This window comes from Loxodonta africana, chromosome 17, assembly GCF_030014295.1.
Source record: "Loxodonta africana isolate mLoxAfr1 chromosome 17, mLoxAfr1.hap2, whole genome shotgun sequence".
Lineage (NCBI taxonomy): Eukaryota > Metazoa > Chordata > Mammalia > Proboscidea > Elephantidae > Loxodonta > Loxodonta africana.
Window position 1 is genome coordinate 29,862,285 of NC_087358.1, and position 24,547 is coordinate 29,886,831.

The window sequence follows — 24,547 nt, forward strand, 5'->3', positions numbered from 1 at the left end:
TGATTGTACAAGAAATACCTGTTAGTGGATAAGATTTTTTTTTTTATTAGTGGATAAGATTTTTTTTTTTTTTCTTGAACAACTTTGGAAAAAGGATTTGTCAGTACTTAAATCAGTTCTACTACCAAAGCTTTATTTGGACAGTTACTTTTTGTACAAATTGAATTGTATAATGTTTGGAATACTTTTAAGTCACTTTATAAGGCAAATGTATAGTACTTAATTTGTTTATACTGCAAAGTATCTGTTAAATGCCTTTATCAATTTGAGAATAAAGATAGTTACTAACGCTGTTGTATTACAATTTTTAAAAGCTACCCAAACATATATACTTGTTTGACTTTAAAATTAGTTAAGCTTACAAATTTATGGTTTTTCTTTTAGATCCATGGAAAATGTTTAATTAAAGAATGTATATGGTAGACTGGTGTTTTTGAAGATATGAAATTAGTCAAATATCTGTTTTTGAAATAATCTCTGATGCCTAAAGTGATATGAAATTAAAAATTTACCATAAAATAAATTTTTTAAATTTTATTATGAAAATTGTTAAAATCAGTGGAGTAGGTTCTTTCTGCATTCAGAATAAGAATTATTTAGACATAGAATTATCAACCTTGAAGGGTCCTGGAGCCTAGCTAGCCTTTTTAGGGAGAAATTATGTAAATCTGTATATCAGAAGAATTTGTAAATTAGTGAAACTATTTTCATCTAATTTAACTGCTTCCAAAAATTTAACTTCATTTTATTATGGTAATCGGTTTACATTAAAATATTATCCATAAAAAAATTGCTTGTTTTAAGATTAAATCAATTTACTACATTCCAGAAGAATTTTTAGTGTTTACGGGAAAGCTCAGGATAGAGGAATTGGTGTGAAGAAGGCTGAGACCTAAACTAGGTCTTTTAAGAAAAAAAAAAAAAATAGGTAATCTCTGCCTGGAAGGCTCTTTGTACAAACTCCATCCCCAGTTTACTTGTGGGGCTGGTTGTAGGGCTACGAGGAGCAAGGACAATCCCACCTCATTGTTGACACCCAACTTCAAAAGAACACAAAGCTTTCAGACCAGTAAAAAGGTAAATGATGAGTAACCTAGCCGTTTTAAATAAGGGAGAGAGGATGTATAAAGGGAAGTTTTTTTTAACTGACTTGACAGTAAAAGGAAAATATGAGGAAGATGCTAGAGACAAACTGGCCCCAGTTACCGCTGGCTGTGAACACGGAACAGCATATGTGCAGTTGTGGAACGTTGCTCTTTGTATATAATATGCTGACAATTCATTAAAAAAAAATAAAGGCATCTTCTTAAAGGAACTACAGTCACTGAGAATTCATTAGCCACCACAGTGGACTGTAAAACTTCCTAAGGCTCGTGATGTCTTCTGATTTTTAAGGAGCCGATACTGGGTTCCAAAAATTTTAAACTTATTTTCACCTTGACTGCTTTCCTGTACCCGCAACAATATGTGAGAAGGCACTTTACGGGCATACTCACCCGATACTGAGCCAGAATTAATGAGAATATAGTTATTCTAAAGTCCTAATGTAATTCAAATTTCAAAGTTTAATTTTAGAAAGTTAAGGGAACTTTATACATTTATAACTATAGCAAAATAAAAATCACACTTGTTATACAGTAGTTCAAAGGGCAGCAAAATTTAACAGGCAGATTTCTACCTGGCCGTGTTTTTAGTTTTTCAACTACCGTTTTGAAACTTGTTCTTGAATCCTCTCTACTCGAAAGCCCTCCCTCTTAAGTACAGTTGACAGGTTTGATCAATTCATAAAAAGCACTCACTTGTCTGAATGCTATGCTACGATCAGCGGAGCCTATGGTACTTTCAGAGTACATTAGTATTAGGAATAATGAGAAATCTCCAACACCTCTTTAACATATTAGGATCTTGTTTTTAAATTCAGGTTCCATGTGCAGCTATGCTCATTTAGTCTTATGGGACTAAGTTTTGTGATTGGCAGCTAAGCACCCTGGCACAAGAGCCTTTGCTTGTCACTTTGCAGTTCTGGAGATCGGAAATACTATTTACCCAGCCAGTGCAATTTTGCTGAGAATCCTGTGGAAGTTGGCATTACCCGATTTTAACCACTAGATGGCGGTAATGCAGAGATCTAAGTTTTTCTTCTGATTTATTCTGAGGACTGAGCTCTCATGGCATGGTAGTTAAGAGTTCAGGCTGTTAACCAAAAGGCTGGTAGTTCAAATCCACCAGCAGCTCCTTGGAAACCCTATGGGGCAGTTCTACCCTGTTATATATGGTTGCTGTGAGTTGGCATCGACTCGATGGCAATGGGTTTTGTTTGATTCACTCTGAGGATGGCTGGCAGGTTAGAGGCAAAATTAACTAGGCATATTTAGGTACTATTAACATTAGGAGACATGCTAAATGTGAGGCAGTGAAAGTAAGTTCTCTGTATCTGAGGAAGACATTACCTCTGAAAGGTACAGTGCAGGGCTTCTCAAGCTATCTGTGGTAAAGGACTGGGTTTTTAATCTATTGTGGGCCTAAATTTTTGAAAAAAGACAAAAATTGAATTCTTAGAGAAATGAAGACATTCAAAATACAAGTTCCTTTTTTTAAAATTAGATTGAAGAGGCAAAACTACTGTCAAATTGTACTCCCAATTTCTGTATTTATGTCTGTCACAGACCAGTAACACTTGGTGAACTGGCACTGGTTTGTGACCACACTTTGAGTAGCATGGGAAAACTCGCGTAATGTATCCACCCGATTCAGTCAGAAAAACTGAATATGATTCCATTACTACCAGCTGGGTGGCCTTGGAAAAGCCACTTAACCTTTCTAGACCTCAATTTACTCATTTAGATCAGGTAAAATCTATTCAGGCTTTTAATGATAATACAATGAAAATGTACGAACTTCACAGGAAGCACTCATATGTTAGCTGAAACTAATACAGTTGGAACAGTTACATATTAAGCACGTATTGTTTTCTCTGATGTCTGTTCCATCATCTTACTGACTGGTGGTTTTTCCATGAATAGAAAGAATGTGCTCAATTGATCATTAAATACTTAGAAGGCCTTGAAAGCTTGTTTGATGGCCACAATGGAAGCGCAGCTACTTGAAAAAAAAAAACGTCCTTTCTCTGGAAGTTCACCCTTTCCACTGAGCTGACAGCTTTAACAGGAGGATGGCAAACTACAAAGGCAGTGGGGTACCCCTTTCCCCAGACAAGTCTGCAGCCAGATTATTTTCGTACCACAAATGTTTGAAGAGCCAATGAAGCACGATGCTATCAGTTCAAAGTCTAGGTGATTATTATGAAACCATAATAATAATAAGAGGCTGGCACTTAAACTACATTAAGCAAGATCAAGGATGACGATGTGTTCTGTGATTAATCATTGTGGCTACCATTTATTGAGACCTTACAATGTCAAACATACATTAATCTTTACAGCAGTCCTGAGAGAGGAATCATTTTAGAGATAAGGAAATGAAGGTTCAGTGATGTTAAGCTAGTTAAATCACAAAATGCCAGTTACTGGCTAGTTTCAAAAGGCTGGTGAGAAATCAAACCCTCAGATTTGTTCTCTGTAATACTGTATTTACAGCTTAGAAGCAAAACTACTCCAGCTATGGTGTCCAAGTTAAGTCTTTAAGGTTAAGTGAATGGAGCTCAATCAGACTACTAGACCCAGTTCCAAAAGCTATAAAAGATATAAAGTCAGTCTAAACTACCCAAATATACTTGAAACAGTTTAACTACTCTACCAGAAAAAGTAGCTCCCACCATGAAACTGTCAACGAGCATATTTTTTATTTGTTGGTACACCATATCCGCAGTTTACAAATACTGGCTCCAAAGATCCTATATATCTAATGTGAACCATAATTCTCCACATTATCATAGTCTCAGAGATGGAAATCATCATCGCCGAACCTGCTCACTTTGGCCAATACAATCAGTGAGATTTCCGACATTTGTTCCAAGTCCTGAGATGTTAACATGCAGCAAGTCTACTGCTGTGCACGTTACCTTTGCACCCCAAGGAACGATGGCCTAAGAAATCCACAAATGGACAGTCACTCCCTGGAAAATCAAGATGCTGGTGGTTGGAGACAGAATCAAAAAAGATGGAATCAGGTTTTATATACCAAAGAGCGTTCTGTTTCTGTTAGGTAGAGGGATTTCTTCATATGTTATTTTAATAAAAGGGAATTTCATTGGTAAAAACCAATATTCAAAATTATAAAATAAATAGAACTGTCTGTGCATAATCACTGCATTAAAAATTTGCAAAAGACTTAATAGAAATTCTTTAGTTGATAAATGTGGTTTGAAGGGATAATAAAATCTTTTTATGGCTAAAGCAAGAGTCTTGTTTCCTACTGGTCCAAAAATAGTTGTTTCATTTCCCAAATAAGTAGGTTCTCCACTGTAAAGAAATATTCTTGTATAGTTGGTTTCTATCTTCTTGAACTCTGCTCCAAGTTCAGCCAACTTGCTATATGTCCTTAACACAAATTTGGAACAGTCGTAGGATTCAAACCATATCTCCGCCCCTTTTTCTGGGCTGGCTTGGACAGTCCACGTCTCATAGTAAATACCTGTCTCATTGTCCTGTTTTACCCACTTTGCCATTTTGTTAAACATGTTTCCTAGGGAAAAAAGAAAAATTACCTCTGTGAATATCAAAGTTTATTGCGTAAGCTTTAAGTGTTCTAACATGGATAAACAATAGTTTTTTAAAAATTTCTAAACCTTCGCCCCGCAATGGGAGTCCAAACTCAGCTAATTTTTGTTCCATAATCCAAGGTATAAGGTATTTCTGAATTATAACCATTAGACATAACAGATGTAGAAAAAGAAGTCTTCCATACTAATTTTATAAAGTCGTGCATAACAATGTTTGGGCAGTGTCCGAAGCACGTAAGTCAGTGGTCCCATAAGGTTATAAAAAGAAGTTCAGAAATTCCAGTGGGAGACCGGGACTTCGCAGAAGTACTTTGGTAGGGAGATCTGATCTGTCTCTCACTAGCTCTCCAGGTCCCATACCCACCCCAGCCCTGGGGCAACAGGGGAAGGGGATTTCAGCATCCATCTGCAGCTGCCTGTCCTACTGCCCTTGCCTCAGGCAGGGACTGCCCCAGTCAGCTCAGGCCCAAAGCTGAGGTTCCTCCCATGGGCTGTGGCAGTGGTGGGAGGAGGAGCAGGAAAGGCATGGGGGTGGGGAACAGGTGGAGGCAGAGGCGGAGCAAATGGGGCTGGAAAAGTTTAAATTCCATGGGGGGAGGGGAAGGCAGGCAGGGAGGAAGGAACAGAAAGTAGCCAGCCACTGGAGTGGTGGGCGGGGGGCCAGGTGCAGCTGTCAGAGCCCTGGCAACCATGCAGGACCGGTGGCAGTGGATCCAAGGTTTTCATGCAGTCCCTCAGCATGGCAGCACGAGTCCTGGGCCTGCCTGGTGGCAGCGCTATATGCCTCTCTCCTACATACAACACCACGTTCACACAACATCCAAATCACAGAACGTCCTCACAGAACATATTGTGGATGTTAAGCGAAGCATACCTGTATCATTTAAGCTATCAGCGAAAAGTAAAATTATACAAATGCTGAAGCCCTCTTTCTCTACCTCACACAGCAAACCTTGGATCCAGAGACAGAAAAGAAAAAGAAAGCAAGGAAAGAATTATGGCCGAGGAAGTGGTGAATGGGGCAAGGGCAATTGAAGAAACTGTTAAGGAGGGAACGATATGGAGCTTCTCTATCGCAAAGAAAGGTATGCATACATATGAACAGCTGCCTACAATAGATACAAGAGGAAACACCATAACCCATCCACCTTTGTTAGGTCCCTTTTCTCTCTGTATTACAGCTGCTGTAATTCTGTTGACATTTCCACCCACCACAAAAATTCTCTAATGAATCAAGCTCAGATTCCAGGATGTCTAATCCTGACCTCCTACTACCTTGCACCAGACCAGAAGAAACTCTCCAAACATTTAGGCAGCACCATACCCTGCACAGTTACAACTTCCATATGGGCATTCATAACGTCTAACAGGGTTGGCCCCAACATTTCACGTTGTCACTGTGTGAGAAATCTTTTTTGGTGACTCCAACTTGAGTCCTGCAATGTAATGGATTGCTTTCGTGTGGCCTTTCTCACCATGGTTTTGTAACTTCCACCCTGGTGATTGGGTAGGACTGAGTGACAGGGTAATTGTGGCCTACCAAAGGGATTGGTCAGTTTTGCCATCCTACTGAGCTTGAAATGAGCCACCCCAGAAGGAAAAAAGAAGAGCCCACCACCACCAAGGATGGAGAGACTCACAGGAGACAGAGTAGTGGGCTTCCCAGCCCATGGAGAGAAAGCTGAGTGTCTCTGGGCAGAGACTGAGGCCAGGGAGAGGCGTGCCTGTAAGCAGAGCTGCAAAGAGGCTGTCCTGACAGAAGAATTGTATCCTTGAGTGTTCCTGAACCTGAATTATAACCTGTTACCCACTGCCATCGAGTCGATTCCGACTCATAGCAACCCTATAGGACAGAGTAAAACTGCCCCATAGAGTTTCCAAGGAGCGCCTCGTAGATTCGAACTGCTGACCTCTTGGTTAGCAGCTGTAACACTTGACCACTACGCCGCCAGGGTTTCCTGTAACCTGTTACTTCCCTAATAAACACCATAATTCTGAGTATGGTTTGTGACTTCAGTGTGGCCATTGCAATGAATTATAGAAACTACCAGAGAAGTAGAGAGTGCTCTGGGAGGGATGGTTGGTGTCAGAGCTGGTAAAGACTATGGAAAGAGGAGGCATGTCTGACTTCCACCTCATAGGATCAGCCTCGGGGTGTTGAACTTGATTCTCCCTTCCTGACGTTAGATGAGGTCAGGTCACTGGCCCCATGCAACGGTTATTACAAGTCCATAAAACCAACACTTCAGTTCTTGTACAATGAAAAAACAGCTGCCTTTATCAATTTCATTAATTAAAATTGTGGAATAATATAAATCCTGTTTTCTTAGAATTAGGGATATTGTATTTTTAGTGCTTTTCAATTTTAAAGCCACTACTGCATCTCAGAGATAAGAATGCTTCAAAGCACTATTTCATAACATGAAAAAAGGCCAGTAAACAGGATTAATCACCAGGCAGATGGATGACCTAAAAGACTGAAGCACTGGAGGGAGGCTGGGCCAAGGAGGCGGAGTAGTCAGATGCTTCCTCTTACAACAAAGACCCCCCCCAAAAAAGTGACTCCATTACATGTGACAACCTAGGAGCCCTGAACATCCAAGGCAAAGTTGAGGAATCGGACTGAGCGGCAGGGGGCAGGAGAGACAGTTCAGAAGCAGCGAGGAGTTGCCAGACCTGACCTGGTGGGAAACAGCACCCTGCAGGCTGGACTGGTTGGCATGTGCGGTGAGGCAAGCAGTGGTGCTCGGGACATGTTTTCCACATTGGGAAAGACCAAGCGGTGGAGAGTCTGTTCAACCCTCCAGAACCAGTGAGAAGCGGTGCTCAATCAGCAAAAGATAAGTACGTGTGTCTAACCTACCGCGCAGAGCGAAAAAACACCCCCTTTGGAAAGAACCTCTCTCCCATTTGCCTACCCGTTCCCCACTCTGCACCAGGTCCTGGGCCAGCTTCAGTGATTGCCGCAACCCCTGGGCTGCAAGTAGGACCTGTCACGCACTCTGAGCCATTCTCCTGGCTTTGGAGGGGGAACAAATTAAAAAATAGGAAAAAATAACCTGCCAGCTCCCATAAGTCAGGAACTCAGGGAAGGCACAGCCCCTTTGCCTAGGTACAGTCATAAGTGGTCCACAGAGTCTGAATGCCTTTCACCCCTGCACAAACCTGTATGGGCCCATTTCAACGGCACAAGTCCTCATTAGCACAGTACAACAGGGTATATACCTGAAGCCTACTTTCAACTATATCGGCTATAAGGGGAAGTAGCAGATTTGTGACATTTGACACTGCCCTGCCCACTAAGCCGGGTTCTCATGACAGGGATCCAAGAGTAAAGGATTCCTCTCAATCCTTACACCCAACAGCACTGGGTGCCCATGGCCTGGCTGTAAAGCCCACCCACCCACACCCTCTAGGGAACAAGAGCACACTCTCCTCCCAGACAGAGGCAGCCATCAAACCCCTGCATTGCTCAGCATGTGATGCCCTACTGCAGACAGATACCTGTGCCTACTCCAATCATCTCTGGCCATCTAAAACTGTAGTTGAGAGCCTGGACCATATGCTGGGCGCTTGAGTTGAATCCATACAAGAAAAGTAAACGGACTCCTGGGCTCACACACTTCGTAACAGCTCTAACCACCTGATGACAGGACGTGAGAGCTTCAAAGATGCCAATGATCAAACTAGCTCACACAACCAGCCTATTTGGGCATATCAAAACAAACAAAACAAGAAGCTAGGACACAGTAGATAAACATAAAATAAATAAATATAATAACTTATTGATGGCTTGGAGACAATAGTCAATATCAAATCACATGAAGAGGGAGACCATGATGGCTTCAGCAAGCACCCAAAACAAAGAACCAAGTAACCTTCCGGAGGGGGAGAATCTTTTGGAGATACCAGAGGCAGAATTCAAAAAAAGGTTCATCTACAGGGCTCTTCAAGAGATCAGGAAGGATATCAGGCAAAATGCAGAACAAGCCAAGGAACATACAGATAAAGTAACAGAAGAATTCAAGAAGGTTATACAAGACCATAATGACAAATTTAACAGGCTGTGAGAATCCACAGAGAGACAGCAAACAGAAATCCAAGAGGTTAAAAATAAAATTTCAGAGTTAGACCACTCAATAGAAAGTCATAGGAGCAGAATCAAGGCAATAGAAGTCAGAATTAGTGAGACTGAAGATAAAGCACTTGACACCAATCAGATGAAAGAATTTAAAAACAAAGAAAAAACCCTAAGAATTATGTGGAACTCTATCAAGGGGAATAACCTACTAGTGATTGGAATGCCAGAACAGGTGGGAATAACAGAAAATACAGAGAGAATTGCTTAAGATTTATTAGCAGAAAACTTCCCTGATATTGTGAAAGATAAGGAGATATCTATCCCAGAAGCTCATCAAACCCCACACAAGGTAGATCCCAAAAGAAAGACACATTACCGTCAAACTTCCCAAAACCAAAGATAAAGAGAGAATTTTAAGAGCGGCTAGGGATAAGTGAAAAGTCACCTACAAAGGAGTCAGTAAGACTAAACTTGGACTACTCAGCAGAAGCCATGTAGGCAAGAAGGCAATGGGATGACATATATGAAGCCTTGAAGGAAAAACACTGCCAGCCAAGAATTATATATTCAGCAAAACTGTCTCTCAAATATGATGGTGAAATTAGGGCATTTCCAGACAAAGAGAAGTTTAGGGAATTTGTAAAAACCAAGCCAAAATTACAAGAAATACTAAAAGAACTCCTCCGGTTAGAAAATCAGTAACATCACATAACAACCCAAGACTAGAACACAGGACAGAACAACCAGATATCAATCCAGATAGGGAAGTCACACACAAAAAAATTAAAGCTAAAACACTGAAAACAGGGAAACAGAGATGTCAATAAGTAAAAGATGACAACATTAAAACAAGAAAGAAGGACTGAATAATGTAGTTGTGGATCTTTCGTATGAAGAAGAAATCAAGGAATAAAAAATTGGTTTAAACTTAGAAAAACAGAGGTAAATATTAAGGTAATCACAAAGGAAACTAACAATCCTACACATTAAAATAAAAAACTCACATTAAAATAAAGACTCAGCAAATACAAAATCAACAACAATGAAAAAGATGAAAACAAAATACATGAAGAAAAACGACTCAGCCCAGAAAATTAAGTGGAACAAAGAAACTGTTAACAACACACACACACACAAAGACAGCAAAATGACATCGCTAAACTCCTACCTATCAATAATTATGCTGAATGTAAATGGACTAAACGCACCAACAAAGAGGGGCAGAATGGATTAAAAAAACACAATCCATCTATATGCTGCCTACAAGAGACACGCCTTAGACTTAAAGATACAAACAAACTAAAATTCAAAGGACAGAAAAATATATACCAAGCAAACAATAATTGAAAAAGAGAAGGAGCTGCAATATTGATTTCTCACAAAATAGAGATTTTAAAGTAAAATCTACCACAAAGGATAAGGAAGGACACTATCACAAGAGACCCAACTGAAATTAAAAGAATCGTAACAGAATACTAGGAAAAACTGTACTCCAACAAATTTGAAAACCTAGAGGAAAGGGACTAATTTCTAGAAACACACTACCTACCTAAACTAACATAAACAGAGGCAGAACAACTAAATAAACCTATAACAAAACAAGAGATTGAAAAGGTAATTAAAAAACTCCCAACAAAAAAATTCCTGGCCCTGACGACTTCACTGGAGAATTCCACCAAACTTTCAGAGAAGAGTTAACACCACTACAACCCACTGCCTTCGTCGAGTCAATTCCAACTCATAACACCATTATTTATAAAGGTATTTCAGAGTATTGATAAGGATGGGATACTCCCAAACTCATTCTATGAAGCCAGCATAACCCTGATACTAAAACCAGGTAAAGACACCACGATAAAAGAAAGCTACAGACCAATATCCCTCATGAACACAGACACAAAATTCTAGCCAAAAGAATTCAACAACATATCAAGAAAATAATTCACCATGGCCAAATGGGATTCATTTCAGGTATGCAGGGAAGGTTCAACATTAGAAAAATAATCACAGAGATAAAACAAAAGACAAGAACCACATGACCTTATCAACTGATGCAGAAAAGGCATATGACAAAATCCAACACGCATTCATGATAGACACTCTCAGCAAAATAGGAATAGAAGGGAAATTCCTCAACATAATAAAGGGCATTTATAACAAATTCAATAGCCAACATCATCCTAAATGGAGAGAGTCTGAAAGCATTCCCCTTGAGAAGAGGAACCAAACAAGGATGCCCCTTATTACCACTCTTATTCAGCATTGAACTGGAGGTCCTAGCCAGAGCAATTACACTAGAAAAAGAAGTAAAGGGCACCCAAATTGGTAAGGAAGAAGTAAAAAAGTATCCCTATTTGCAGATGATACGATGTTATACACAGGAAACTCCAAAGAATCCACAAGAAAACTACTGGAACTATAGAAGATTTCAGCAAAGTATCAGGATACAAGATAAACATATAAAAATCAGTTGGAGTCCTCTATACCAACAAAGCAACTTTGAAGAGGAAATCACCAAATCAATACCATTTACAACAGCCCTCAAGAAGATAAAATATTTAGGAATAAATCTAACCAGAAACGTAAAAGACAAAGAAAACTACAAGACACTATTGCAAGAAACCAAGAGACCTACTTAAGTAGAAAAACATACCTTGCTCATGGATCAGAAGACTCAACACTGTGAAAATGTCAATTCTACCCGAAGCGATCTACAGATACAATGCAATCCTGATCCAAATTCCAATGGCATTTTTTAATGAGATGGAGAAACAAATCACCAACTTCATATGGAAAGAGCAGAGGCCCCAGGCAAGTAAAGCATTACTGAAGAAGATCAGAGTGGGAGGCCTCACACTACCTGATTTTAGAACCCGTTATACCGCCATGGTAATCGAAACCACCTGGTACCGGTAGAACAACAGATACACAGATAGAGCAATGAACAGGAATTGAGAATCCCGACATAAATTCACCCACCTAAGAGCAGCTGGTGTTTGACAAAGGCCCCAAGTCCATTAAATGGGGAAAGGGCAGTCTCTTCAACAAATGGTGCTGGTGTAACTGGATGTCCATCTACAAAAAAATGAACCAAGGCCCGTACCTCACTCCATGCACAAAAACTAACTCGAAATGGATCAAAGACCTAAATATAAAATCTAAAACGATAAAAATCACGGAAGAAAAAATAGGGACAACCCTAGGAACCCTAATGTATCATATAAACAGAATACAAAACATTACTACCAATGCACAGACAGCAGAAGAGAAACTAGATAACTTGGAGCTCCTAAATATCACACTTATGCTCATCCAAAGATTTCACTAAAAGAATAAAAAGACAATGCACAGACTGGGAAAAAAATTTTGGCTACGACATATCCCACCAGAGTCTAATCTCTAAAATCTACAAGATACTGCAAAAACTCAACAACAAAAAGATAAATAACCCAATTAAAAAATGGGCAAAGGATAGGAATACGTACTTCAGGAAAGAAGACATTCAGGCGGCTAACAGATACTAAGGAAATGTTTATGATCATTAGCCATTAGAAATGAAAATCAAAACTACAATGAGATACCATCTCATCTCAACAAAGCTAGCATTAATCCAAAAAACACAAAATAATAAATATTGGAAGGTTGTGCGGAGACTGGAACACTTATACACCGCTGGTGGGAATGTAAAATGGTACAACCACTTTGGAAATCAATTTGGTGCTTCCTTAAAAAGCTAGAAATAGAAGTACCATAGGATCCAGCAATTCCATTCCTTGGAATATACCCTAGAGAAATAAAAGCCTTCACATGAATAGATATATGCACACCCATGTTCACTGCAGCACCGTTCATAATTGCAAAAAGATGGAAATAACCTCGGTTCCCATCAACAGATGAATGGATAAACAAACTGTGGTATATTCACACAATGGAATACTACAAAACGATAAAGAAGGATGAATTCACAAAACATGGAGGAATCTGGAAGGCATTATGCTGAGTGTAATTAGTCAGCCATAAAAAGACAAATATTGTATGAGACCACTATTATAAGAACTCAAGAAAAGGTTTAAACACAGAAGAAAACATTCTTTGATGGTCATCAGGGTGGGGAAGGAGGCAGAGGGGTATTTGCTAACTAGAATAGTAGACAAGAATTATCTTAGGTGAAGGGAAAAGACAACACACAATACATGGGAAGTCAAGCACAACTGGACTAAACCAAAAGTTAAGAAGTTTCCTGAATACAACCAAATACTTCGAGGGACAGAGTAGCAGGGACGGGGGTTTAGGGACCATGGTTTCAGGGGACACCTAGATCAACTGACATAAAAAAGTTTATTAAGAAGAAGATCTGCATCCCGCTTTGGTGAGTGGCGTCTGGCGTCTTAAAAGCTAGCGAGCAGCCACCTAAGATGCATCAATTGGTCTCAACCCACCTGGAGCAAAGAAGAACGAAGAACACCAAAGACACAAGGTAAATATGAGCCCAAGAGACAGAAAGGGCCACATAAACCAGAGAGTCCATCAGCCTGAGACCAGAAGAACCAGATGGTGCCCAGCTACCACCAATGACCGCCTTGACAGGGAACACAACAGAGAGTTCCCGACGGAGCAGGAGAAAAGCATGGTGCAGAACTCAAATTCTAGTACAAAGACCAGGTTTAATGGTATGACTGAGACTGGTGGAACCCCAGAAGACATGGCCCCTGCACTCTCTGTTAACCCAGAACTAAAACCATTCCCAAAGCCAACTCTTCAGACAAAGATTAGATTGGACTATAAGACATAAAATGATACTTGTGAAGAGTGTGCTTCTTAGTTCAGGTAGATACATGAGACTAAATGGGCAGCTCCTGTCCAGAGGCGAGCTGAGAAAGCAGAAAGGGTTAGGGACACGGGAAATCCGCAATGGAAAAGAGGAGTGTGCTGAGATATTATAGGGATAGCAACTAGTGTCACATAACTACGTGTGTTTTAATTTTTGTATGAGAAATTAACTTGAGCTGTAAACTTTCACCTAAAGCACAATTAAAAAAAAAAAGACTTAAGCACTGGCGTATTACAAACATTTACAGGAAATAGTGATCCCTGTTCATGTGATCACTGAACACAGATTTATGTCAGAAGAAAGAATTTTCACATAATATAGTAGGTAGAAATGGAGAAAGAAGAGATGTGAACCAGTCTAGAATGAAAGAAAGACTAGCTATTTATCTTACTGAGCACTGTTAAAAGAGAGATGAGCTTTTATATTATAGGGCTGGTTTGGGGAATATCAATTAGAAGAGGAGATTAGAAAATAGCATCCTGATTACATTTAAAAGACCTCAGTTCTAGTCCTGGTTCTGCTACATCTGGTTCTGTGACCTTAAGAGGCTGGGCCTCAATTCCTCATTTGTAAAAGGAAGCAGTGTTATCTCCTCTCCCTCAGCATACTGTGAGTTAACATCTCAAAATGCTTTGTAAAGAGTGGGAAGCACTCAAGTCCTAAGTCCTGTGATTCACTGAAAAATTCTTATCACAAACATCATTTTCAGAATGTTTCCACCTTTTTTGGGAGAACATCTCTTTGCAGTGTAGAGCTCTATAAATTATATGGGCAAATTCTTATCTCAAAAACACAATGGTGGTATCTCTATTCCACCAACGAGGTAACTAGGGCAACGAGGTAAAATGATGATTTGCCCAAGCCACACAACAAGTTGCCAATGAAAGTTCTGGCTGAATTCTTTCATCACTAGTCAACCATGCCACAAATGTAGCAAAATTTCAACTGTTTTATCAAACCAAATCTCAGACATAAAATTTTTTAATTGCTCCAGGAGCCTCAAATATATATGTTTTGGGAGGTAACACAGAGTTAAGAGAATGGCCTATGAGGCTTAACTGCCAGGATCTGTATGCCACTTACTTAGCTGTATCTCAGTTTCCCCATCTTTAAAACGGGGAAAATAAAAGTAACTATCTCAGAAGGCTGCTGTGATGATAAATGATACATACATACATAAAACACCTATATATACATAAACATATGATATGATACATACACATACGTGTAAAACACCAACAGTGCTAGGCCCAGAGTAAGTCCAAATGAATGACAGCAATTATTATTACTTCTCCACATAAAAGCATTTTATCATTACCATAACTTTTTTTCAAACGCAGTTAACAAGTTCTTTAGTAACTATTTTTTTCAGGCATTTTGTGGATCTTGCCCCATTACCTTATTTAGAAAGTCCAATTTAACTGGACAAAGTGTTTCATCGTTTCATTCATTTTTTTTTTTTTTTAACCATGGTCACTGATCAGGAAATAAAACTACTCACTTCCTATAGTCAGAGATGAAATGTTACTTGAGTAACAGTTTGGGTCAAGGGTTAGTGGTTTCGAAAATATGCTTTACAAATGACCTCTAAAAAGGAGACCATTACTGAAATGCCTCAATGAAAGAAATTCCTTTCATCTGGGTATTCACACAATCATCAAACACTGCCCTATTTCTCAAACTTACCTGACATGGTTGCTACCAGAACCAGTGTCCCATTTTCCTTCCAGTGAAGATCATCAATTCCTTCAAAAAAGCAGGCAGCTCCTTGATTACACCAGAAGGGGGCACTCATTTCAGGTCTGAGATGGGGAAATGTGCAGTTTCCCAGTTGGAAAAGCTCGTACCATTCCATTGTGTAGTTTTTGCCAGTTAAAGTACTCCTGAATCCGACAGCATCATGCATGATTTTCTACATAAAGACAACACATGTATAAAAGCATGTGTAAAGCAACCACTGATCCACGTAAACCGAAGGGAACAAATGTGGTTAGTATATCTCCAATACATATCCAGCAGAAGAACTGCCCAGCCCTCTTCCATGCTGCTACACTCTGAGGCGCCACACACTCCAGTCCCCCATCCACTCTGGGCTTAGTGACCGCAGCTCATCTCTGATAGGAAGGACATATGCTATATAGACTCGCTCATAATTTCCTCACAGCTGAGAAAAAGTCCTGGAAGCCTCCACGCCACAGTCTCAGGAAGAAACTCTACGTACCTCACAGGGTCATCAAAGGCTACATGCTGAGCCAACCTAGGAAAAGTGTGGACCCAAGGCCTGGAAATCAAGAAGTGCTTCCTCCCTGCCCTGCCCCTTGCCTTCTCCTTTCTGATTTCCAGGAGTTGGGTTCAGCTTCAGAAAACTGTTGCTGTTGTCAGCTGCAGCAGAGTTGGCCCCTGGCTCATGAAGACCCCCTGTGTAACAGAGTAGAACCGCTCCATAGAGTTTCTTGGCTGTAATCTTTACGGAAGCAGGCATTAGGGCTTTCTTCCGTGGAGCTGCTGGGTGGGTATGAGCCACCAACCTTTGTGTTAGCAGCCGAGCGAAAACGGCTGGCACCATCCAGGCTCCTTTTCAGAATATTAAAAAGTATTAAAGTCATTGCATTTGCTCCAGTATTACAAAATCTGATAATTATTTCTGACTACTCGTTTTAAACATGCCAGGAGGAACGTCAATAAACATGATCTAAAATCTGCCATTTTAAGTGTTTAATCCCTCAAATCAATTTCATTAACCAAATTATTTAATTAACCAAAGTCATAAGATCAAGATGCATCCTTACCATGTGACCCAGGAGGTCTCCATATTTAAATTCCCACACTGGTGCTTGTAATCGAAAGACTTCAATGACATCGTCACCCTTCATAGCTGGGATAGAAGAGCCGGTTGGACAGAAAGTATATTTAGCTTGGCAATAAGGATCTGGTTCTGGACGGAAGGAAAAGCGTCTAATAAAAAAAAAATTCTGTCAGGAATCTGGTTCTTCTCACACATTTTAGATTTTAATTTCAGTCAGTAACCTTGTTTTTTGATTGATACAGTGCCTGCAACAATGGACTCAGGCAAAGCAACGACTGTGAGGACAGTACAGGACTGGGCAGTGTTTCATTCTGTTGTACACAGGGTCGCTATGAGTCAGAACCAAATCAACAGCACCTAACAATGTTTTTAAGGAAAATATTCAAAGTTTATACCTTACTGCATAAATATAAACACACCCTTAATTTCTTATCCTGTGAATAGACTCCAATCATGTCTTTAATAACCAAGCCGAACCCACTGCCATTAAGTCAATTCCAACTCATGGCGACCCCATGTGTTACAGAGTAGAACTGCTCCATAGGGTTTCCTTGGCTATAATCTTTATAGAAGCAGATCACCAGGCCTTTCTTCCATGGCACTGCTGGGTGAGTTTGAGCTGCTGATTTTGGTTTAGTGTTTGTACCACCCAGGGTCTTCATGTCTAATAGCACATGATAAACAAAAAACACTTTGATAAATGCACGCCTCCTTGCTCCCTGCTCTCATGAGAATTTTAAAGGCGGCACCATGTCCTAAAATGTTCATAGATCTGGAGCCTATCATAGGAGACATACAAATGTTTGCTGTTAAGTGAATATTTTTCAAATGAGATTTAATTTTCCAAACAATTTGTACATTAAAAAGAATGTGCTGAAATATGATGATTAAATACAATATATATTATATTTTCTAAAGAATTAGCCAACATTTCTTTAATCAGTATTTACTGATGACCTACAATGTATAAGACACTATGCTGGGAAGAAGGAAAACAAAAATGAAAATTCTCTTTACAGAGTTTGGGGTAGAGTAGGGAAGAGATTAAACAAGCAATTAGGATTCAGTGTGGTAAGTGTTAAGGAGCCCTAGTGGTACAGTGGTTAATGCTCAGCTGCTAACCCAAAGGTCACTGTCTGAACCCATGAGCTGCTCTGGGGGAGAAAGATATGGCAGCCTGCTCCTGTAAAGACTACAGCCTTGGAAACTATGGGACAGTTCTGCCCTGTCATATAAGGTCACTTTGGGTCAGAATTGACTCGACAGCAACAGGATGGGTGCTAAGTACTAAATTAAAGGAATGGGCAAAGTCCTGTGTGGGCCCAAAGGAAGGAGAAATCATTTTAGCCTGGTGAGAGATGGGTGGGTAAGGAAGAAGATGAAGAACTGGCTAGGTTTTTAAAGTACTTAGGAAGGAGGTTAGGACAGAAAAGGGGAGAAAACACCAAGTATTATAAGCAGGACAAGTTGGTCGCAAGCATGGCACACTGGAAGAGTCTCAAGTGGGCACATAAGACTGAAATTCTGGCTTCAAGGCAGGGGTGGTGAGAAGAGAGGTAAGCAGGGAACTAGTCATTTTGCCCACAGATATAGTGTGGAGCCGTGGTGGCGAACTGGTTAAAAGCTCAGGGTGCTAACCAAAAGGTCGGCAGTTCGAATCCATCCGCCACTCCTTGGGAACCCTATGAGACAGCTCTACACTGTCCTATAGGGTCGCTATCTGTTGGAAAGGACTCAATGGCACACAACGACGACATAGTGTAAAGGGCGCTTTCTAGAGTCACAATACTGGGGATACCATGGGAGTGAGCTTTAAGGATCTAAGTAGATCTGATTTCACTGAATTTGATATATAAAAAAATTTTACCTTATGAAGTAGAAAGGGTAGGGAGAGAGGCCAAATTAAGGCTGAGAGCCCAGTTAGGAAAATAAAATATCATCTCAAAAACAGTCACTTATTCAGAGCCAAGTAATACAGGCAAGAAAAGAAGGCGGCCTGAGAAGGCCATAGCAACAGGACGGGGTGGGCGGGGAGGTTATGACTGAATTCAGCTCTGTAGAACCTTCCATACTTGCCACTATGAAAAGAAAGACAAATAAGGTATCTCCCTTTCTCCTGTAAGAACCCTAGATCCTTAAGGTTCCAGACAGACTTACTCTTTTGCATTTGTAAGACAGCAACAAAAATTTATATTTTAACGTAAGAGATTAATAAAACTTGATGTTAACCAAAAACATTAACACCTGCCCTCTGAAGTTTATGAGACTTGGGTAGACTTAACTGTTTTACAGATACTATTAAAACCAAACTAAACTGGTTGCCGTCGAGTCCATTCCGACTCGCAGTAACCCTACAGTACAGAGTAGAACTGCCCCAAAGAGCTTTTAAGGACTGCCTGGTGGATTCGAACTGCCAACCTTTTGGTTAGCAGCCACAGCACTTGACCACTACACCATGAGGGTTTCCTTATAGGTTATAGGTGGCACAAATGATCTGCTCTTGACTACTAGCCTAAAGGTTAATGGTTTGAACTCACTCAGCCATGCCACAAAAGAAAAAGCTTGCTTCCATCAAGATTACAGCCAAGGAGGAAACCCTATGGAAAAGTTCTACTCTGCAACACACGGGGTTGCCATGAGTTGGAATCAACTCTATGTCAATAAGTTTGGTTTACCTGGTTTAAAGATATACATTAACTATACACAGTGTCTTTTTCATTTTTTTAATGAGTTTCACTTACAGCAGAATTTATTTAAAAAAAAAAACCTGTTGTTGTAGAGTTGATTCCGACTCATAGCAATTTATTTTAGACCAAAGGTAATTTGAAAAGCATAATTTAAGTGTGAACTTAAGAATCAAAATGCATTACATTTGAGGAAATGTGATGGGTTATGTATTTAATATTTGAAACATTTAATGAAACACTTAGAGGCCATATGGAGTCCCGGTGGCACAGTGGTTAAAAGTTCAGGCTAATAACCAAAAGATCACCAGTTTGGATTCAAGGGCCACTCCTTGGAAATTTCGTGGGGCAGTTCTACTTTGTCCTATATGGTCGCTATAAGACAGAATCAACTCGACGGCAACAGGTTTGGGTTTTTTTTTTTATCCTCATATTGAAAGGCTCTGGTGGTACAATAGTTAAGTACTCAGCTGCTAACTGAAAGGCTGGCAGGTTTGAACCCACCAGCCACTCTGTGGGAGAAAGATGTGGCAGTCTGCTTCTGCAGAGATTACAACCTTGGAAACCCTGTGGGGCTGTTCTACTCTGTTCTATAGGGTCAAAATGAGTCGGAATCGACTCGATGGCAAAGTTTTGTTTTTTTTTTTTTTTTAAGAGGCTATATAGCCAGCGCCTTACCCTAATCTTAAGTAGTTCTGAATTTACAACCTCTCACTTGTTTTATTGGATACTCCATTTTTACCTTCTATGGACAATTTGGAAACCCTGGTGGCATAGTGTTTAAGTGCTATAGCTGTTAACCAAGAGGTTGGCAGTTCGAATCCACCAAGGTGCTCCTTGGAAACTCCACAGTGCAGTTCTACTCTATCCTATAGGGTCGCCATGAGTCGGAATCGACTCAGCGGCAGCGGGTTTGGTTTTTTTGGTATGGACAATTAATTAGTATTAAAAAAATACTAACTTCAATCCAAAATTTCTCTTTTCCTCATGTTTATCACGCAAAACCTGGAAGCAGTACAAGCCATTCAATGAGCTAATGCTAATATCAAGCATTAACATCAGTGAGTATTAATATCTTTAATACTAACAACACTGTAAGGAAGTTGCTACTCTTCCTACTTTCTGACTAAGGACATGTAGGTATAGAGACACTGGGCAGATTAGCCACGATCACACGGCGAGCGGTGGTGGAGCCAGATTTGATCCCCACCCGGCAGTCAGAACCCAGAACTGCTCCTAACCACTAGATTATCCTGCCTCTCCAATTCACTACTGTGTCATCCATCTCATCTTCAGTGACCTCAGTGGATCCAAATCTGTTTTCAAAAACGGCTGAGGTGCTCCTGCCTGAGGTTGCCACCGTGTTTTTTCTGTGTTTAACTACTTGACAGTCTTACGCGTGTAAATACTTTTGCAGTCTCTGTCCCTGACTTATGATCCTCCTGCTTCCAGGCTCAAGGTGCAGAAGCGAGGTGACCCAGCTTGCCTGGAACTGAGAGGGTGAGGGTTCCCAGGACACAGGACTTTCAGGGCTAAAACCAGGGAAGTCCTAGAAAAACAAGGACGGGCTAGTCGCCTTACAAATTGTGCCAAATGCTAAATACTAATAACTAATGATAGTGCATAAAATAAGTAACAAATCCGAAATTGAAATCATCTTCTCAAACTATTCAAAGAGGCGTCAGTCATTTCCATCTAAAAAGCATTCGATAAAACACCATGATGTCTGTTTTCTTGCACGATTCTGGACTGTCCTGAAGCACGGTTAAACCGTACGAAGGCCCAGGGCGGCGCGCAACAAGCAGCTGACACCCTCGAGTTCTCAACTTTGCTCTGAATCGTAGATACGGGGCTCTTCGCCGTCCCGAGCGTCCCCGGGAGAACGCGGACACCAAGGCCCGCGCACCGACGCGGATCGCACACGCACCACGGCCGTGCGCGCGCAGAGAGGTCGGCGAGAGCCCGCGCGCCCACGCCCACCACGCCCACACTCACTTGTAAGGCACCGGCCACTGGCGCCGGGCGCGGTCTCCCGAGGCCGGGGACCAAGTGGGGGCCGCCGTCAGCCAGAGCACCGCCAGGGCCCAACGCCAAGGCGCGCGTCCCAGGGCCGCACCCCGCTGCCCCCCGGGCCCCGGGCCGGCGATCCCCGCCCGCGCCATGCGGCGGCTTCCCGAGTTTCCGGACTTCCGGAGCCCGGCGACGGCGGAGGAGCCCTCTAGCCGAGCATGCGCGGAGCTGCTCCTCCCGCGCTGTGCGCGAACCCGGGCCCGGGCTGCGGCCGGCTGCGGCTACTGCCCTGGCCGGGGACTCGGCCGCATTTTCCGGTCGCCGCAGCACGTAACACCTCCCCTGAGCGCGAGGCGGAGCGAAGCGCCGGGGTCTCTGAACCGCTCTTGTTTCCTCCTCTCTCGCGCTCCCTGCTCTGTGGAAGCTTCCTAGCTATTTCGAGAAGGTAAAGGACCCGGAAGGCGCTTCGCTCTGGCACCTCAGAGAACTTGGGGCTATCTCTTTATATAACAATTGAAAGATCCTTTTCTGTAGAGCTTTGTCTGACTTCCCACAACAACAACAACAACCCAAACATAATCAAAACGGCCCAAGGCCCCTCCTTTGGATAGCATCAGGCTCTTAATCCCACTGGACCCAGAGTAAATGCTGACAAACATTTGAGTAAATGAAAATCTTTATTTGGAGGTGATGGGTGTGGTTAAAAAGGCTGGAACAGTAATGGGGAAATGACTGTCCTCACACAACCTAAGCTAGTGGTGATGACAGTGGCCAACACTCATAATGTATGGTCCATGCACCTATTCTGAATGCTATTTAATCCACCTTTCTCCCAGATGTTCTTTCTTGTTTGAATCTATCACTTCAAGAGGGAAGAAAATTCTACATCTCCCTTTGACCCTTCAAACATCTGAACAGTGGGATCAAATGTCCTGCTTTCGGTGAGACCTTGGTGACCTGTCAGGACATTATAAACAAATAGTGACTTACGCCTGTAAATAGCACATGAAAAGGCCACTTGTTTCACGTAGCCACTTGTTTTTAAAGAGAGCAGTCTCCAGAGTTCTTAGAACAAGCTTTCCAACTCCTTCACCCACAACATGTGTTGTTTTGTGCCAGTGTGGTAGATTTCTATTCAGAGCCGCCAGTCATGAGAGAGTAGAACTACCTTCCCCATAGGCTTTCGTAGTTGTTGGGTGCCTGCAATTGATTCTGACTCATAGGGACCTCATGTGATGGAGTAGAACTGCCCCAGAGGGTTTCCTAGGCTGTAAATTTCACAGAAGCAGATAGCCAGGTCTTTTCTCCAGCAGAACAGCTGGTGGGTTCAAACAGCCGACCTTTTGGTTAGCAGCCCAGCATTTAACTATTGTGCTACCAGGGCTCCTTAACTAAGCTTCTAGGTGACTCCAAGTCTCTTAGAACTAAGCTTCTAGGTGAATCCTAGTTCTCCATATTCCACCTCCCAACTCAAAATCATTAAGGCTGAATTGAACTCTAAAGACTCATCCAAAATGAGAGGTGAAACCATCCTATCCTTCAAGTTGGAGTGTAATACCTGCTTTAAAGGGCCTCTGCAGGATCGTTTGTGGGCCTGCATCTGAACATGACTTGAACACTGATTAAAAAGAACAACTCTCCAAAGTAACATCATAGCTTTTGCAAGTAGTAGAACCATATGCTGGAGGTCTGCAGTGGAACTTCTCATCCAGGTCAGGACTTCCCAGTCATACACAAACTAGCTTCAGGTTGACCTTGGGCAGCGGTGGAGACCTTCCATCATGAGTCTGCAGTTTCTTTACTCCGCATGCAGGCAACTCTAATGGCTAGAATGTGTCTCCTGATATTGGCCCTAACTCAGCCTCCCATTTATTCTGGTCAGGTTTTGTCCTTTGGTGATATGGATTAAACCTCCTTCCTCTTAGCTGTAACCCCAGCAGCCCAGGCTAAAGATGTCTGTTGACTATTGTCCGATCCCTCATCATTCTGGTTACTTCCCTCTAGTACATGGCTTTTAAACCTTGAGAACCCATAGATCACTAGGAACAATACTATGTTGTTAGGTGCCGTCCAGTCAGTTCTGACCCAAAGTGATCCTGTGTACAACAGGACAAGGCACTGCCCCGTCCTGTGCCACCCTCACAATCATTGCTGTATCTGAGCCCATTGTTGTAGTCACTGTGTCAAACCATCTCATTGAGGGTGTTCCTCTTTTTCATTGACCCTCTGCTTTACCAGGCATGATGTCCTTCTCCAGGGACTGATCCCTCTTGATAACATGTTCGAAGTACCTGAGATGAAGTCTCACCATCCTTGTTTCTAAGGAGCATTCTGGCTGTACTTCTTCCAAGACAGATTTATTTGTTCTTCTGGTAGCCCATGATGTATTCAATATTCTTCACCAACACCATAATTCAAAGGCATCAATTCTCCTTCGGTCTTCCCTATTCATTTTCCAGCTTTTGCACACATTAAGAGCCAATTGGAAATATCATGGCTTGGGTCAGGCGCACCTTAGACCTCAAAGTGGCATCTCTGCTTTTTAATACTTTAAAGAGGTCTTTTGTACCAGATTTGCTCAGTGCAATACATCATTTGATTTCTTGACTGCTACTTCCATGAGCATTGATGGAGATCCAAGAAAAATGAAACCCTTGGCAACTTCAGTATTTTCTCTGTTTATCATGATGCTCCTTATTGGTCCAGTTGTGAGGATTTTTTTTTTATTTTGAGATGTAATCTATACTGAAGGCTATAGTCTTTGATCTTCATCGGTAAATGCTTCAAGTCCTCGTTGCTTTCTGAAAGCAAGGCTGTGTCTTCTGCATATTGCAGGTTGTTAATGAGTATTCCTCCAATCCTGATGCTGCCTTCTTTGTATAATCTGGCTTCTCAGATTATTTGTTCAGCAGACAGATTGAATAAGTATGGTGAAAGGATACAACGCTGACACACACCTTTTACTGATTTTAAACCATGCAGTATCCCCCTTACTCTGTTCAGATAACTGCTTCTTGGTCTATGTACAGGTTCCATGTGAGCACAATTAATGTTCTGGAATTCTCATTCTTTGCAGTGTTATCCATAATTTGTTATTATACACACAGTCGAATGCCTTTGCACAGTAAATAAAGTACAGGTAAACATCTTTTTGGTGTTCTCTGCTTTTAGCCAAGATCCATCTGACATCAGCAGTGATATCCCTCCATCCGTGTCCTTTTCTGAATCCAACTTGAATTTCTGGCAGTTCTCTGTTGATGTATTGCTTCAAACCTTTTCAGATGATCTTCAGCAAAATTTTAGTTGTGTGTGATGTTAATGATATTGTTTGATAATCTACACATTCCGTTAGATCACCTTTCTTTGGAATGGGCACAGATGTGGGTCCTTTCCAGTTGGTTGGGCAAGTAGCTGTCTTCCAAATTTCTTGGCATAGAACAGTGAGCACTTACAG

General features: G+C 41.4%; 1 protein-coding gene across 1 annotated transcript; it reads right to left on the reverse strand.

The window, feature by feature from the left end:
* Positions 1 to 25: 25 nt before the first annotated feature.
* CLN5 (CLN5 intracellular trafficking protein) lies at positions 26 to 21,260 on the reverse strand. Its single transcript, XM_003409387.4, has 4 exons — positions 21,079 to 21,260; positions 16,383 to 16,548; positions 15,280 to 15,505; positions 26 to 4,644 (listed from the first exon to the last, which is right to left on the reverse strand). The coding sequence occupies exons 1-4, from the start codon at positions 21,243 to 21,245 to the stop codon at positions 4,133 to 4,135; spliced, it is 1,071 nt and encodes a 356-aa protein (XP_003409435.1). The 5' UTR covers positions 21,246 to 21,260; the 3' UTR covers positions 26 to 4,132.
* Between the last annotated feature and the right edge of the window lie 3,287 nt (positions 21,261 to 24,547).

Excerpts from the sequence above, each read along its gene's own strand:
- CLN5 (XM_003409387.4), bottom strand. The coding sequence starts at position 21,245 with ATGGCGCGGGCGGGGATCGCCGGCCCGGGGCCCGGGGGGCAGCGGGGT. Across the intron at positions 15,506-16,382 it reads GAGACCTCCTGGGTCACATG|AAAATCATGCATGATGCTGT; the intron begins GTAAGGATGCAT and ends GTCTTTATGTAG. Across the intron at positions 4,645-15,279 it reads TCTGGTAGCAACCATGTCAG|GAAACATGTTTAACAAAATG; the intron begins GTAAGTTTGAGA and ends TTTTTTCCCTAG.